This window comes from Plecotus auritus, assembly GCF_963455305.1.
Source record: "Plecotus auritus genome assembly, chromosome: 3".
NCBI classification, from domain to species: domain Eukaryota; kingdom Metazoa; phylum Chordata; class Mammalia; order Chiroptera; family Vespertilionidae; genus Plecotus; species Plecotus auritus.
The window spans coordinates 138338880-138356068 of NC_137772.1; the positions used below are offsets into that span (position 1 = coordinate 138338880).

Here is a 17189-nt window from a genome sequence, read left to right on the forward strand (position 1 = left end):
CATGGGTTTGATTCCTTGACAAAGGAACATACTTGGGTTGCTGGTTCAATACCCAGCCCTGGCCGAGGCACTTGCCTACCTTCCACTCTCTCTCTCTAAAAAAAAAAAAAAAAGCAATGGAAAAAAATATCCTCAGGTGAAGATTAATAAAAACAAAATAAACTGTTAAATGTTATCTAAAATATTCATAAAATATCTGCCCTAATTATGTACATATTTTACAGAGGGAAGTAATAACTTGCATATCATTTTGACATTAAATAAGTTAGAAAGTAATTTGTGTGTTTTTTTTTGTTTTTGTTTGTTTTTGCTTATTTAATGAAAGCAAATAAAGAAGGGTGGAAAGGATCAAGAGGCCATGTCAGCCTGCTAAAGAAAAATCTGTTTTTTTCTGAGGATGCCATGGGGAAACTAGGCCCCTGTGGGTGCATCTGACATGTTGCCAAACAATAATTTTGAACAAAATTCCTGCCCAAGGTCACAAGGTCATCAGGAAGGTAGATATTTATTAATACAAATGACACTGAGACAAGGAAAGGGAGTTGAGAGTAAGGGGTTATTCTAAATGCAAACAGTGGTCTTACACTCAATAACATTACTTATAATATGCATGTAAGAAGAGAAAAGCAAGTTTAATCTAAAATACAATTCCTGAAAAATTAGAGTGTTTTTTAAATGCCTTTTATTGTCAAAACTCTCAAAAAAGTCAATTTTAACATTCCCAAATATCATTGATAATGCTTGTTATTCAAAGTAATATTGAAAATATATAAGAAATGGCATATCATCAAATCATATAGTCTCCGTATATTGTAATTTAGTAGAAAGAATACTTTTCAGTAAAATACAATTGGAAGAAGTGTAAGTTGTTGCAAAGAAACAGAATATTTGAAATCAGGGACCAAAGATTGAAAGGACTGAAATATATGCCGTAATTTTTTATTGGTTATTATCCTCAAGGGAAACAGAATTAGGGTGGCAGGGTGAAGGGGACTTTGCACACTTTTGGGTAAATCTGAATCTTGCACAATTATGCATTCTTGCAATGCTATGTATTTAGAAAGCAATAAATTTGGTGGTTGTTTTTTTTAACTTATGGAATAAAAAATATGTAAAGATCTTTAAAAGTGCAAGAACCATCCCCCAAAGAAGACATTGGAAACTATTACTAAGATTTAAGAAGCAAAACTAATTAAAAACAATAGCAGTAACTGGAAACACATGTGCTCTCCCAGGCAAGTAGGCCAGTCACAGTGTTGAACTTCGGAACATGAGTTCCCTCTTGTGGCAAACATGAATACATCTGAAATTTGCTTTACTGACACAGGGTAATTGAGATTGTGATCAAATTCTGTTCTTTTTCAGATTGAAATAGCAACAATGATGCCTTCAGGGAACAGAGAGCTCCTCACCCCGCCCCCACAGCCAGAGGAGGCTGAAGAGGAAGAGGAGGAGTCCACCCCCAGGCTGATTGACGGTTTTTCCCCACAGGAACCTGAATTCACCAGGGTTCTGGGTCCACACACCAGTGAAGGTCAGGTCCATCAGTGCAACTAAGTCTATCTGGTCATCCCTTTAAATTGCTGAGCTCCAAGTCCACAGGGAACCCACATCACCCAAGGAGAAAGTTTTGCAATTTATAGGCTACGTTTGAAACAGGAGATGCACATGTATTTTGTATTCAAATATAAAGTAGTTTGAATAATTTAGCTCAGGCATGATGAAAATTTTCAAATAACCAAAGATTTGGAATGAAAATATTTGTCTAACATCATTACTCAAAACCTCTGTGGTGCATGGAATGCATTTCTAGAACAAAGGATACCCTCTTAGCAAGTTCAGAATCTATGTTTGAGAGGTCAGGCCACAGCAATTCAAGGTGATAAGGTTTTTTATGATAACTGAAATGATGATAGTAGTAGCAATAATATTTACATTGATTGAGCACAAAATACCTGTGGGCAATAATGCTCAACACTTCACCTTATCTCATTTGTGTATTACAAACTCCCTGTGACTGTGTCAGCATTAATCTTTTATTACTGAGGTAACTAGCTTTAAAAGGGTAGAAACTTGCCAGAGATCACATAGCCATGAGTTTCATATGCTAGGTTTGAAGCTAGTCTGTTCTGATTTTTATCTGTATAGTTCTTCTCCTAGGAAGTAGCAGAGAGAGGAAAAGAGAGGAAAGTGGTCCATTACACTGAATTCCATCTTGTTTGGTTTAAAGGTGATCTAAACTAGAGCATTTTGTTAACAAGAAGGAATGCCTGGTGCTAAATGTGATTCTATAATTTGTCTATATTTGTTGTTAGAATTTATCAGTGTCATCCTTGGGGTTATTTGAGTGGACTCACTCCAAAACACACACACACACACACACACACACACACACACACACACGAGAGAGAGAGAGAGAGAGAGAGAGAGAGAGAGAGAGAGAGAGAGAGAGAGAGAGAGAGAGAATGGCATAAGGGAAGGGGTATAGAAAAGTGAGTAGAATTTCCATTACAAAGGTTTAGTTACTGTTGAGTATCTTTGTACTCTAAGATCTAAAGATACAAAACTTACCTTAAAATGACTACTTTTTCACAGATACTTCTGTCTAGAACAGGGAAACAGACATGGAAACAAATTTAGAGGCTGTAAAGTGTTACTGGTGATATGAGAAAAGTCTGTAAAGAATATACTGAGTAAGCTAAGAAAATAGAGCATTCAAATCAGCTTTGCAACCTGCTGGATATACTATAATTTTGAGCAAGGCATTCAATGTTTGGTGGTTTTTTGGCTCAATTTTCTCATCTAAAAAGTGGGATAATAAATAATAGATCTTACCTCATAGAGTTTTGTAAGGATTAAATGAATGAATTTAGTACCTGGCCCATAGTAAACATAGTAAATGTTAATACTCATTATTTTATTTTTTAGAAAAGAGTTTATCTTTTGTTCACTTTCAACAAATTTTTCAGGGTACAATAAAGTATCATTAACTACAGGCAGATATCTAGAACTTATTCACTTTGCATAACGGAAACTTTATGCCTGTTGAACAACAAATATCCATTCCCCCTCTCCCCGCCCCTGTAACCGCCAGTCTACTCTCTGATTCTCTGAGTTTTTAACTAAAAGTTGTCTTTGTGACATGCTGCCTAGATGCCAGCCACTAAAGTGTTCTATGTAGATTGACTCTTTTTTTATTTTATTTTTTTATTAAGGTATTATATGTGTACATATCTTACCATTGCCCCCCCAACCCCACTCCCATACATGCCCTCACCCCCCAATGTTTTGCATCCGTCGGTTACTCTTATATGCATGCATATATACATTGACTCTTTGAAGAGACACAACAACACCATGCAGCAGATATTAATATTTCTGCTTTATAAGTAGGAAAACTAACATCCCAACATACTATTAAAGTTGTCCAGTGTATGGAGGTGGTACATACTGGTGCTGGGATACAAACAGAGATCACCAAACTCTGTCTTTAAGGAATACCTCCTATTCTTTCCACATTGTTAGCCATCTATGGAACACAGTACTCTTCAAACAGAACCAGGGAAATGCACACACAATTACCAGGAAATGTGAGTACCCAGCAGAAAGCCCTCAGAGTAGGGAATGTAAATAGCCCTAGAATATTACATACTTTTAAGTAATTTCAGATTCTTCAAAAGTTGATGGGTCTGGCATCATTAGCTATAGTTAGGTATTTTAGCTGAGCCAAGAACAGCACGAAAGCATAATGCCCAATTTTTTAGTCAAAATTATGGCTCCATAATGTCAGCTTTGAGAAAATATTAAAAACAATCTATGACTTTTAAAAAAATGTTGTCTCTAAAGTAGTTTGAGTGTAACAAAGTGAAAATTTTAATTCACATTTTAATTTCAAGAGAAAAAGCATCACCAAAAATTCTAAATTTAAAATTAAATTTACATATTATAAATTCATCATAGTTAAATAGTTTGGAAACATTTATAACATTAAATGTAAAATATCATATTTTAATTATTAATACAAATTTCTAAAAATAATATTCTGAAACCATATAAAGTAGGCTTGAGTTATCAATGGAAAAAGTAGAATTAAATTATTAACTTGTGTGAATATATAATTACTCTGAAAATTTATTGCTAGATTAGCATGATCATGAATATATAGAAGAATATAATTCCTTACTTTAAAAAAATATAATAACTGACAAATATTAACTTATATTGATTGGAGAAATCAGTAAGTATTAAATATTTTGCAGCTCCCTCTTAAATGTTTCCTCTAGATTTCCATTCATAACATAGTTTTTATTTCTGAAGTTGTTATTATAAATTACTAGAGGCCCAGTACATGAAAATTCGTGCACGCAGGGGGTCCCTCAGCCCAGCCTGCGCCCTCTCGAAGTCCAGTACCTCTCGGAGGATATCCACCTGCCAGCTTAGGTCCACTCCCCAACTTCCCGGGGGATCATACCTAAGCTGGCAGTCAGACATCCCTCTGGAAACCTGGGAGCCCTCAGGGGATGTCCGACTGCGGCTTAAGCCCATGGGGAGCGGGCCTAAGCCATCAGTGAAACATCCTTTGCGCTGCCGAGGAAGCACTAGAGGCTACTGCCACAGACGCTGAACTCGCAGGCATCAGCCCTGCTTTTGGCTGAGCAGAGCTCCCCCTGTGGGATCACACTTACTAACGGGGGGGTGGGAGGGGGGTGGGGGGCGGTGTTCCTGCATTGAGCCCCCTGGTGGCCACTGTGCATCATAGTGACCAGTCATTCCTGGTCATTCCGCCCTTAGGGTCAATTTGCATATTACCCTTTTATTACTGATATATAGGATTTTTCTATTTAATGATAGCAATACGACCTTAGTAAGTGCCTTACTAGTTCTTTTTTGTGAGGGGAGTTGCAATGCTTAGAATGTTTTATACAAATTGTTATAATTAAGCTAAATAGAAAAAAACATAATAAATATTTACCAAAACATTGATAATACCACTCAAATCATGCACAGGTAAAATGCAGGAAGGTCTTAGAAAGTTTACAGGTTGAAAATTATGGGGAAAAATGCATATAACAGCTCACTGCTGAGTATGGCATCAATAAAGTATACAAGATCTTTGAATGAATGTTGTCCCAGCTCTTCTGCAATCCAGTGCTCCCTAGAAATTCAGAATCAGAGGCAGCCAGAGGAAGGCAAGTCAAGAGTTGAGATAGTCACATAACTTATGATATAATTTCCTTCATCCTATTGACTGTGTTGAGATTAAACAGCCAACGTGTTTTTCTTTCACCTCTGCTGATATTCTAAAATTTATAAAGAATATGCGAAACTTATAGTTGCTTGAACAAAAATTCCAAAAAGGCTGAGCAGGAAGTATATTTGTACGAAAACTATAGGGGATGATTACTTAAATATCTTGGTTGCATTACTAGTTCTTGATCTTTGAACTAAGGCAACAAGGTGTCTCTGTGAGTGAAGGGTTTCCAAGACAGGGGACTTGCAGTGCTAAAACCAGGAAAGTTCAGCTAAATCAGATGAACTGATCACTGAGCAATCTCTAGGAAGTTCTTCCATCACATTCTTCTTCTGTAATTATCATGGCTTATTTCACTTTCTTCATTCATCTCACCTCTCACAACCTTCCTCTCCTCCTCCCTTTACTCTTCAAACTCTTTAAGAAGCTTAATCTTCTACTTCACAAAGAAAATGCAATCTCCCAGTCAGCAGCTCTTCGGTCTTTCTGTTTTCATACATATCATCACCTACAACTACACCTCTCCTATTACCACAGAGGAACGTGTCCTCCCGCAAGTGGCTTTGCATTCTCCCACTGGGCTTTAAACTTCATTTCCTATTGCCCTCTCGGGACCCTTTTTATCTAACTTCTGCTCCTTTGGATTCTTGCAAACCTTCTAGCTTAGTCAATATTCCTCATTATACACAACACAAATAATCTTTTTTAAAAGTAATCATCAACTTTTTTTCTTCCTTTTTTACAAATATCTCAATAACATTGTCTATATTTGCTGTAACTATTTCCTCACATCCAACTTTCTCCTTAGTTGACTGTAATCTGGCTTCCAGCCTCATCACTCCACAGCTCTTCCTAAAGTCTCCTATAACCATCACAACTAACCCAAGAGACATTTTCAACCCAAGAGATATTTTAATTTGCCTGGCATCTCAGCCGCCTTGATTGTTTTCTATTTCCTTTTCTTTCTAACCCTTTCTCCACTTGGTCTTCATAATATTGCCCTATCTTCCTTCCCTCCTTTCCTTGTGATCATTACTTCTGTCTCCCTTAGAAGACTGTTGTCCTCTACATGAGTACTAAACAGGGAATGAAGGACGGATAGATGTGTCTGTGTGTGAGTGTGTGTGTGTGTGTGAGCATGTGTGTGTATGATAGATGGAGAAAAATAGATTAACAAATTGATATATAATTCAGCCTAACAAATATCTTTTGGCTCTGTTGCCTTTTCTATCATGATTACTATAGAGACCATCATCTTTTATCTAGACAACAACTCATCTCCACTCTGCCCACTAGCCCTCCCTCAGACTTCCACCACACCTTCAAGCAGAGTGATATGTTAGCATGCAAATCTGATAATACTTAGGATAAGGAACAAAATCTGTAACACAGCCTCATAGGCCATACATGTTAGGTCCTACACATTCCAATACTCTCTACGCTATAGCAACATGGACCATCTTTCAGTTCCTCCAAACTGAAGGATCAGGGCACATGCTGCTTCTTCGGTCTGCATATGTTTCCCTCACACAAGCATAATCAACTCCTTCTCTTCTTGCAGATTTCAACTCAAGTATTACCTTCTCAGAGAACCACAATTCTCAAACTGGGTCAAATTTTTCTATTTTATGTTCATATTATATTTCATAATATTTACCACAGTCATCATTTCATTTATTTGTGTGATTATCATTCTTCTCACATATCAGATCATAAAATAGATCTCTGTCTCTATGCTCACCACTGTTCCATTAGCTAGCATAGTGCCATTTACATAGAAAAGATTAAAAAATACATACTGAGTGAATGAATACTAGTGATTATTACTCTATATTTTTCTTGAAACAGATTTTGTTTCAGTGTGGTGTTTAATTACTGAATCAATGACCTAATACAAATATTGTATGTGATGCTTTAAATTTATAAAAATGGCAATATTAATGTTCACATTTGAAGATAGAATTTCTAAATATAAAAGCAACAACTGTGCAGTGTCCATGCAATAATTTCAAATTTTATAACATTACAAAAATATACTAATTATTGGGTCAGCTTTATTTGGTATATTTGACTAGTATTCCATTTACAGAAAACTATATAAGAAAAGATGAAATATATCAGAATTATCTGCATGAGACTCTAATCTTGTTTAAGAAACATTACTAGTCACATTGTTAGAAATTGCTTTTGTTACTTAATTTTAATTATTTGCATCTATCTTTTAGATTTTCCAACCTGCCTTCTGTGTACCTGTATAAGTACCACTGTATACTGTGATGACCATGAACTTGATGCTATTCCTCCACTGCCCAAGAACACTGCTTATTTCTATTCCCGCTTTAACAGAATTAAAAAGATCAACAGAAATGACTTCGCAAGCCTAAGTATGGATGATAGTACTAATGGCCTTCTTTGCTTTACAGAATTTCTTAAAATTTTTGCACTGTAAAATAGTGGTTCTGGAAATGATAGCTGAATATTAAATACTAGAGGCCCAGTGCACAGATTTGTGCACTGGTGGGGTCCCTCAGCCTGGCCTGCAGAGATGGGGCAGAAACCAGCAGTCCGACATCCTCCTGAAGGGTCCTGGAGTGCGAGAGGGCACTCTGCAAAGTTGCTGTCACTCGACAGCTCCTGTGTTGAGCGTCTGTCCCCTGGTGGACAGTGCACATCATAGCTACCAGCTGATCGGCCGGTCGCTTAGGCATATATATATATATATATATATATATATATATATATATATAGACTAGAGGCCCCATGTACGAAATTCATGCACGGGGGGGAGGTCCCCCAGCCTGGCATGTACCCTCTCCAATCCGGGACCCTTCAGGGATCTGGCCTAAACCAGCAGTCAGACATCCCTCTCGCAATCCGGGACTGCTGGCTCCTAACCACTTGCCTGCCTGCCTGTCTGCCTGCCTGATAGCCCCTAACCACTCTGCCTGCTGGTCTGATGCCCCTAACCTCCTCTGCCTGCCTGCCTGATCTCGCCCTAACTACTCCCCTTGCTGGCCTGATCGCCCCTAACTGATCTCCCCTGCTGGCCCGATCATTCCTAACCACCTCTGCCTTGGCCCCCGCCTCTGTGGCTTTGTCCGGAAGGATGTCGGACGTCTGGAAGATGTCCAGTCAATCCAGTATAATTAGCATATTATCCTTTTATTAGTATAGATGTCTCATAAATCAATTATTTTTTTCTCATGTAACCATTTGAAGATTTGTTTTAATTATGATAAGAAAAAATGCTGAATAATTAAAGGTCATCAAGAAACTGTATAGCTATTGATATTTTCAACAAACAATTTGTAACTAAATAAAAATCATAAGTAATTATTTTATAGCCTAGAACTTATTATCATTTTATGGCAATAAAAGTAAGGTCACTTATTTATGAGGATTTTTTTTGTTTGAAAGGATTTCAATTAAAGCTCAATTATTTTATGATCAAAGAATCTAAGCCTAAATTCTGACATTATAATTGTTGCCAACATAGAAGAATTTTTGTACTTGTCTTCATAAAGTGTTTTAATTACTAAAAATTTATTTGTAATACCTTTGTATTTTATACTAATATATCTTTGACCACTAGAAAAATATAACAATCTGTAATCCCTGTGGAAAATGTTTTAAGTAGTAAAATCTAGATATAGTTTATTTAGACTATTGGGGAAAGACTAGTTATTTTAAATATAATGTGCCAGTTTCTTTCCTAACGTTATAATTTCTTATCTACACTAATAAAAGAGTAAGATGCAAATTGACCATACCTTTGTGATGTGCACCAGCCAATAAGGAGTGAGTATGCAAATTAACCCAACAAAGATGGTGGGTTAATTTGCATACTCAGGCACTGAGCGGCGGGGGGGATGCTTGCACTGTTGCCATGGCGATGATGCAGGTGTTCCACACCACCCTAGCCGCTCTTGGCCTCTGGGCAGGATGGGAAGGTGGAAAGACGGTTCCAAGGGGCCGGAGCGAAGGCGGTGCCAGCAGCCAGGGGAAGGAAGGTCCTTCCTGCACGAATCTTCATGCATTGAGCCTCTAGTAATTGCATAAACATGAACAGTATTCAGAGGGAACACATTTTCTAAGGTATTTAGAAATAATTCTTTAATTAACTGGTATTGCTATTTAAATTCATGCTTATGCTTTTTTGTATATAGGAAATTGATATTCATATTTTTATGTGAACAGAACATTTCAAGAATATTAACTACTTCTTCACTTTTTGTTCTAGATGATTTAAGGAAGATTGATCTGACATCAAATTTAATATCTGAAATCGATGAAGATGCATTCAGAAAGCTGCCTGAACTCAGAGAGCTTATCCTACGTGACAACAAAATAAGGCAACTTCCAGATTTGCCAACCACTTTGACATTCATTGATATTAGCAACAATAGACTTGGAAGGAAAGGAATAAAGCAAGAAGCATTTAAAGTGAGTTTTAAGTTTGGATATAAAAGACTTTCATCTTCCCATTCCACTTGTGGTCAATGACTAGCCTTTTTATTTCTATAAAGGAATTCACTTGGATGAGATTTTTAACTCCAAAAGTAAATTTTACAACACTACTTATCATGCTTTTGGGAAATACTGTGCTCTGGCACATTTTGAGGTTGGTCAAGGACCAAGAACAGAAACCAGAAATGGAATATGAAGTGGGTGGCTATCTGGAAATAGTGTTAAGCAGATCATTTATATTTACCAAAAACACCATTGATGGGGAGCATTTAATGTGGTTAAAAGGTAAACCACTTTTACAGGATGTGGTTGGTGCCTTGGGGATAAAAGGCTTCCATATTACTTTAAAGAAGACTGGATTCAGTTAATCTTATGAATTTTGTTTTCTAGGTAAAGGAAGCAAGCTTGGGGAGTAACTTGCTTGGAATAACAGTGTAGAGTCTGAGAACAGTAACCCACTGGCTATCTTACTCATTTTTACCCCATTCAAGCTGCTCCTCTAAATATATGTTGAACAAAATAAACAAAAAATACTGTTTGAAGGGACATCACATTACTTCCTTAGTAGCTAGAAGGCATCTTGTGGACCCATTAGCACAGGGCAATAACGAAAGTCCTATCTCTCTACTAGCCATTCTTTTGGGTAAGAGAGTTAGGGCACTTCAGTAGAGCCTGGCAAGGGCATAAGTCTGGTCTCTCCACTCATCTTTTGTTGGCATGGGTGGTGGTGAGTCACAATTTGCCCTGTGGTATTTGGCTAGAGTGGACCTGTTATTGTCTAAACTTTTTCTGTCTTGCTAAGTTGTCTTTTCCCTGAAACTCAGACTAGGAAGAGAAGTCTTTTGTTGGAGAAAATTCTCATTTATCCATCCCTATTACATGAAAGAAATTATTGCTATGCCTCACCAAAATCTTCAAAGTTCTATTTCAGAATAAAGAATGAGAAGTCAGTGCCTTACTTAAAATGAGAAAGTGAAAGTGGACAAAGCACGTTTCTTCCTAGAGATTAAGAAACATGTTTCATTTTCATCAAGAGATATCTACTTGTCCTCGTTTCTTCCAAAATTCATTTGAATGGTCTAGTATGTAACTTAGAAAACTAATCTGCCAAAACTTTACTAAACAAGACCTGGTCAGGCATACAGTATTTTACAAATAATTGCATGGACAGGAAATGGAAAATATAACTGTGGCACCACTAATTTCTATTAAGTCCCTACATTTGGAATGTTTCCAGGATATGTATGATCTCCATCACCTCTACCTCACAGATAACAACTTGGATCACATCCCTCTGCCACTCCCAGAAAACCTACGAGCACTTCATCTCCAGGTAAGCTTCTACTAGTAAGGTATGCCCAATAGCTCAATGGAAAACAAAAGCAGAAGGGAGGAAGCTGGGACACAGGAAGCTCTTTATAATGGCATGCTGACTCACTGCGACAATTTTTCTTTTTTTCTCCTTCCTCTCAGTCATTCACTCAGTTTGACTACAAGGTATTTGCACATTAATGACCTTAACACTGATTTATTTCTAATAATGTTAGTTTTTATTTTCATTCTTTGCCAAATAATAATGCATCTTTTGAAAAAAAAGAATGGAAGTTTTTTTTGTTTGTTTTGTTTTGTTTTGTTTTTCTGCTGAAGAAGTGTGTAAGGATTAGAAAAGGAAGAGAAACAGTAAGAAAAAAGTCTAATTTGATTTCTAGTTTTCAGGGAGAAAATGTCAATTTTAGCCTTTTGATTTTGTTTATTTATTTTTAATATAATTTTATCTATTTCAGAGGAAGGGAGAGTGATAGAGAAATAGGAACATCAATGATGAGAGAGAATCATTGATCAGCTGCCTCCTGTACACTCCACAATGGGGATCGAGCCTGCAATTGGGCATATGCCCTGACCGGGCATCGAATTGTGACCTCCTGTTTCATAGGTCAATACTCAACTACTGAGCCACACTGGTTGGGCTAGTCTTTCGATTTTAGCTTTAGGTTTTATGTGTTGAATTAAATTCAATCCTAGGGCATTCTATCTGCTAAGCAATGAGCAATTTCCATCTTTCTTGATTAAGAAAATGCAGTTTGTCCTAAACCAACATATTTGAAAACCTGCTTTATTTAAAATGCCACTAAACTGAGTGAAAACAGATTTTCATAAATGTTATGATCTAATGTTTTCTAAATATATTTCATTTAAATATACCAGAAGTATGCTCAATTAAAATAAATATTTTTGTTGCTAAAGCAAAAAAGATAAATTATTTTTATTTCAGATATAACTTTTGGTGTTCAGCTATAATCAACTATCTGTAATTACTTCATGTTTTGTGGAATAAATCTGTAGATAATCCATCCATTGTGTGTTCATGGCACAATAACATAGTGTAAAATTACAACCTTTTGAGAAGATGATTTTGCTATGTGAAAGCAGATCTCTGATTTCTATGTTTTCCTCTGTGGATTCTGTAAATATTTACCCCAGTGTTGTTTCTTTTTCTATTAATATATATTTTCCATACTTTTGATGTCCTTTTATGTATACGTATCTCTGAGACTTGGACACTTGTCTCTTTTGAGAGTTTTTCTGGTAGTGTTTACTTCCGTACTCCCTTTGTAGTCCCCATCCTGTTTTGGGATGGCTCTGTCTTGGTATCTCTTTTTCTGAGAGTGATTTTTAATATATATGACTGTATGGAGGATTTTCAAAGACATCCTCAAGGAAATTTTATAATATGTTTTCTAATTATGAGTTAAATGTATTACTATTGTCTGTGATGATATTGACTCTAAAAAGTGACCAGGTCTCTAATGTTATAGTTAAACACAATGTGCTTGTGTATGCAATCTGAGATTTCTTTCAAAATAATTGTTTGCCCTGGCTGTGTAGCTCAGTTGGTTGGAGTGTTGTCCCAATGTACCAAGGCTATGGGTTCAATCCCTGGTCAAGGCACATACAAGAATCAACCAATGAGTGGAACAACAGGTTGATGTCTCTTTCTCTCCCCCTTCCTCTCTTTCTTTCAAAATCAATACATTTTTTAATTTAAAAAAAATGAAATAAAAGTAATTGCCTTTGGAGTTTCCAGTCAAGATGACTGAGTAGATAAAAGCAATACTCTCATTCTCCCATAACTACATCAAAATTACAACTAAAATATAGAACCACCATCATTCAAAACCACCTGAAATCTATCTGAACAAAAGTCCTATAACTAAGGCTACACAAAGGAAGCCACATCAAGACTGGTAGGAGGGGCAGAGATTCAGAATGAGCTGGTATCACACCCACATGTGATGGTTAAAAAATTGGGAGGGTTATCTTGGCTGTAGAGGTTTTCCCCCAGAGGAGCAAGGGGTCTCAGTCCCACACCAGGCCTGACAATGTTCCAGTGCTGGGAAGTCTCTGAATCTCCTGGATGTGAAAATCAGTGGGGATTATGAGACAGAGGACTGCTGGAGTCCCAGGCATTCTTTTTAAAGGGCCTGTGCACCAACTGGCTCACTGACTCACTCACTCACTCTGAGCTTCAGCACTGGGACAGCAGCTCCAAAAGGTGCCAGTGACACAGGAGAGCAACTGAATTGTCTGGTTCAGGGTGAGAGCTGGAGGGACAGCTTTCTTCCAGACAGAAGTTGTTCCTTTGCTGAGTCCGCCCCTACAGAGCCAGCAGGCAGGTGCGTATCTGAGTCTCCATGAACCTTGCTAACACTGTTTGTTCCACTTCCGTGATTCATCAATATTCCACCCCATGCAACTTACAGGTCCACCCAGGCTATTTCCAGTGGCTTTTCCATACAAATAGCCTGTCTTGGCTCATATTGCGGACTTCCTTAAAATCTTTGAAAGAGCATCTGGCCTAGTGTTTCCCATACATCTTGCTAAGTGGCTCCAGGCCTGGCACTAGTGGCAGCCAGCTTTAATTCACAACATTGTCTCTCCTGGGCACCTCCTCCAAGGAGCAGCCATCTGCTGACAGCTTTGTAGGTAATGTTGGTAGCCCCACCCAGGGCACAGGAGGCACCTCCCAGGAGACCTCAGAGCCAGTACCCCTGGTGGACAGCTTCAGACCAAGCTGAAGCATGACCCAGCTACCTCCACAACAACACACTCAAGGGGCAGGCACCAGAGTCTCCCTGAGTGTATCCTGCTCCATGGAGTTGTCTCTTGCACAATAAATTCTCCACTGTTTCTGGCCAATTCTCACAGCCAATTGACCTTGGGGTAAATCCCTCCCATTGTATGTCAGCAGCAACCAAGTCAAATACAAAAGGAGAACTCATACAGTCCCACAGATGGCACAGCTGGAGCTCCCAGCTTGCGTGACTGAAGATACTGTTCCAGTGCTGGGAAGTCTCTGAATCTCCTGGATATGAAAATCAATGGGGAACACCTACTATATAAGGCTACTTTACAAGACCAGAAAGCGTAGCAGCTCTACCTGCCATATAAAAACAAATACAGGGAGGCAGCATATATGTTCCAAATAATAATAAAAAAAATGAATAAAACTCCAGAAAGAGAACTAAATAAAATGGAGACAAACAATCTACCAGATGTGGAGTTCAAAACACTGGTTTTAAAAATGCTCACTGATCACAGTGCATACTTCAACAAAGAGATAGGAAACATAAAAATGGAGATAGAATCCATTAAAAAAACAGTCAGAAATAAAAACTATAATAACTAAAGTGAAAATGCATTAGAGGGAATCAATAGTAGATTAGTTCAAGCAGAGGATCAAATCGGTGAATTGGAAAGTAAGGTAGCAGAAAACACCCCATTATAAGAGCAAAAAGAAAAAAGTATCCAGAAAAATGAGGATAGCTTACGGGAACTCTGGAACAACTTCAAGCATACCAGCATTTGCATCATAGGGGTACTGTAAGAAGAAATCAAGGAATTGAAAACCTATTTGAAGAAATAATAACAGAAAACTTCCCTACCCTGGCAAAGGAAATAAACATACAAGCCTGAGAAAAGTGTCCCCAAAAAGATAAATCCTAAGAGGCCCACTTCAAGACACATCATAAATTGCCATATGTGAAAGACAAAGAGAGAACCACTAGAGAAAGCAGTTAGTTATCTACAAAAGAGCTCCCATAAAACTGTCAGCTGATTTCTCAACAAAAACTTTGCAGGCCAAAAGGGATTGGCATGAAATATTCAAAGTGATGAAAAGCAAGGACCTACAACCAAGATTACCCCACCCAGAAAAGTTTTCATTTAGAATTGAAGGTCAGATAAAGAGCTTCACAGACGAGAAAAAGCTAAAGCAGTTCATCACCATCAAACCAGTATTACATGAAATGTTGAAGGGTCTTCCAGAAGGAGAAGGGGAAGGGGAAGGGGAAAGAGAAGGGGAAGGGGAAGGAGGAAGAGGAGAAGGAGAAGGAGAAGGGGAAAAGATAAGAATATAAATAACAAAATGGCAATAAATACATATCTATGAACAATTATTTTAAATGCAAGTGGATTAAATGCTCTAATCAAAAGGCATAGTGTGGCTGAATGAATAACAAAACAAGACCCTAAGATATGCTGTCTACATGAGACTGTCTTCATATTGAAAGACATACACAGACTGAAAGTAAAGGGATAGAAAAACAAACCCACAAAAGCTGGAGTAGCACTATTTATACTAGACCAAATAGCCTTGAAAACAAAGGCTATAACAAAAGACAAAGAAGAACCCAGCAATTCTATTTTTGGGTATTTAAACACACACACACACAACACTAAATCGAAAAGACATATACACTGAGTGGCCAGATTATTATGATCTCTGAATGCATAATAATCTGGCCACTCAGTGTATATACACAGTATATATATTAGAGGCCCGGTGCATGAATTCATGCATGGGTGTGGTCCGGCCAGCCTGGCCAGGGGGAGAGGACATGGGCGGTTGGCCGGCCTGCCTGCTGGTCAAATTTCTGGTCAAGGGGGCAATTTGCATATTAGCCTTTTATTATATAGGATATACACTGAGTGGCCAGATTATTATGCGTTCAGAGATCATAATAATCTGGCTGCTCAGTGTACATTCATATGTTCATTGTAGCATTATTTACAATAGTCAAGACATGGAGGCAATCTTAGTGTCCATGATGTAAGAAACATTGATAAATTGCCTCCCATAAGCACCTGGATTAGGAATCAATTCCTGAAACCTAGGCATGTGCCCTAGGTTTTAAACCCACAATCTTTTGGTGTATTGGACAATGCTTCAACCAACTGAGCCACCCAAGTTCTGGGCCTGTTTTCTTTCTTATGTTTTCTTACTCTCCCCCTAACTTCATTTCAGCCATGTTGACTTTTTCTCACTCTTGAACATTTTATAATTACTCAGAATTTGAAATTGGTGTTCTCTCTGTCTGGGTTATTATTACCTTGTCCTTTCAATGCCCATGTTTTCTTGTCATTCTATTCTGAGCTCCATTGTTATCACTTAAGATAACTTTTCACAGTCACCATCCTTTATTCATAAGTCTAATATTTTTAGAAATAATTTTTTTCAGTACACTTTTTTTCACTTTCTTATTTGATATTCCAATTACCGAAGTATAGTCTGTATAAGAGCAAGCACATTTTTTTTGTTAATTGATTTATCCCTATTGCCTAGAAAGTGTTTAATGTATAATAATCACATAACGTGGATTTTGGATACAGAAGAAACAAAAAATATAAACATAAGGTAAAGCAAAATGCACTTTAATCAGTACTAATAATATGTTATATCTTGTTATATAATTTACTTACATCTCTTTTAGAATAACAACATTCTGGAGATGCATGAAGATACCTTCTGTGATGTTAAAAATTTGACTTATATTCGTAAGGCGCTAGAAGATATCCGATTGGACGGAAACCCTATCAATCTCAGCAAAACTCCTCAAGCTTACATATGCCTACCTCGTTTGCCTATTGGGAGTCTTGTCTAAATTAGACAATGATTAGCATTATGATGCCTACTATAACAAAACAACTCTTACTGCTCTCTTCACAAACAAAACTCAGCATGACAATACTTTTACATTGTGTTCTGAAAGGTATCATCATATAAAATACAACTCAAAATATTAAGATATGATGGCAGTTAGGTAATCTTAAAAAACACCATAAATCTGGAATAAACCAAAAGATGTACAGAAAGTGCAAACTAAATGATAGAAAATATTTCATAGATATAAATCACATGTAATTTGCAAGTTTTAGGTATCCATAGTCTCTGTAATTTCAAATTAAGCACATAAGAAATAAAAATTAAAAATGAACACTGTAGCCTGGACAGCATGGCTCAGTAGTTAAGCATTGACCAATGAACCAGGAGATCACGGTTTGATTCCCGGTTGGGGCACATGCCTGGGTTGCTGGCTCAAACCCAGATGTGGAGGCATGCAGGAGGCTGCCGATCCATGATTCTCTCTCATCATTGATGTTTCTATCTCTCTCAACCTCTTCCTTCTTCTCT

At 37.4% G+C, this 17189-nt stretch overlaps 1 protein-coding gene across 1 annotated transcript in view; it reads left to right on the top strand.

The window, feature by feature from the left end:
* The window catches only part of EPYC (epiphycan), a gene marked incomplete at both ends in the record, with an annotated part of 38002 nt that extends 21343 nt beyond the window's left edge, over positions 1-16659 (top strand). Inside the window, 5 exons of the mRNA XM_080660720.1 lie at positions 1366-1534; positions 7477-7635; positions 9492-9694; positions 10956-11051; positions 16489-16659. Coding sequence (XP_080516846.1) covers positions 1366-1534; positions 7477-7635; positions 9492-9694; positions 10956-11051; positions 16489-16659 — 798 coding nt within the window. The remainder of the gene's footprint in view (positions 1-1365; positions 1535-7476; positions 7636-9491; positions 9695-10955; positions 11052-16488) is intronic.
* Positions 16660-17189: the final 530 nt, after the last annotated feature.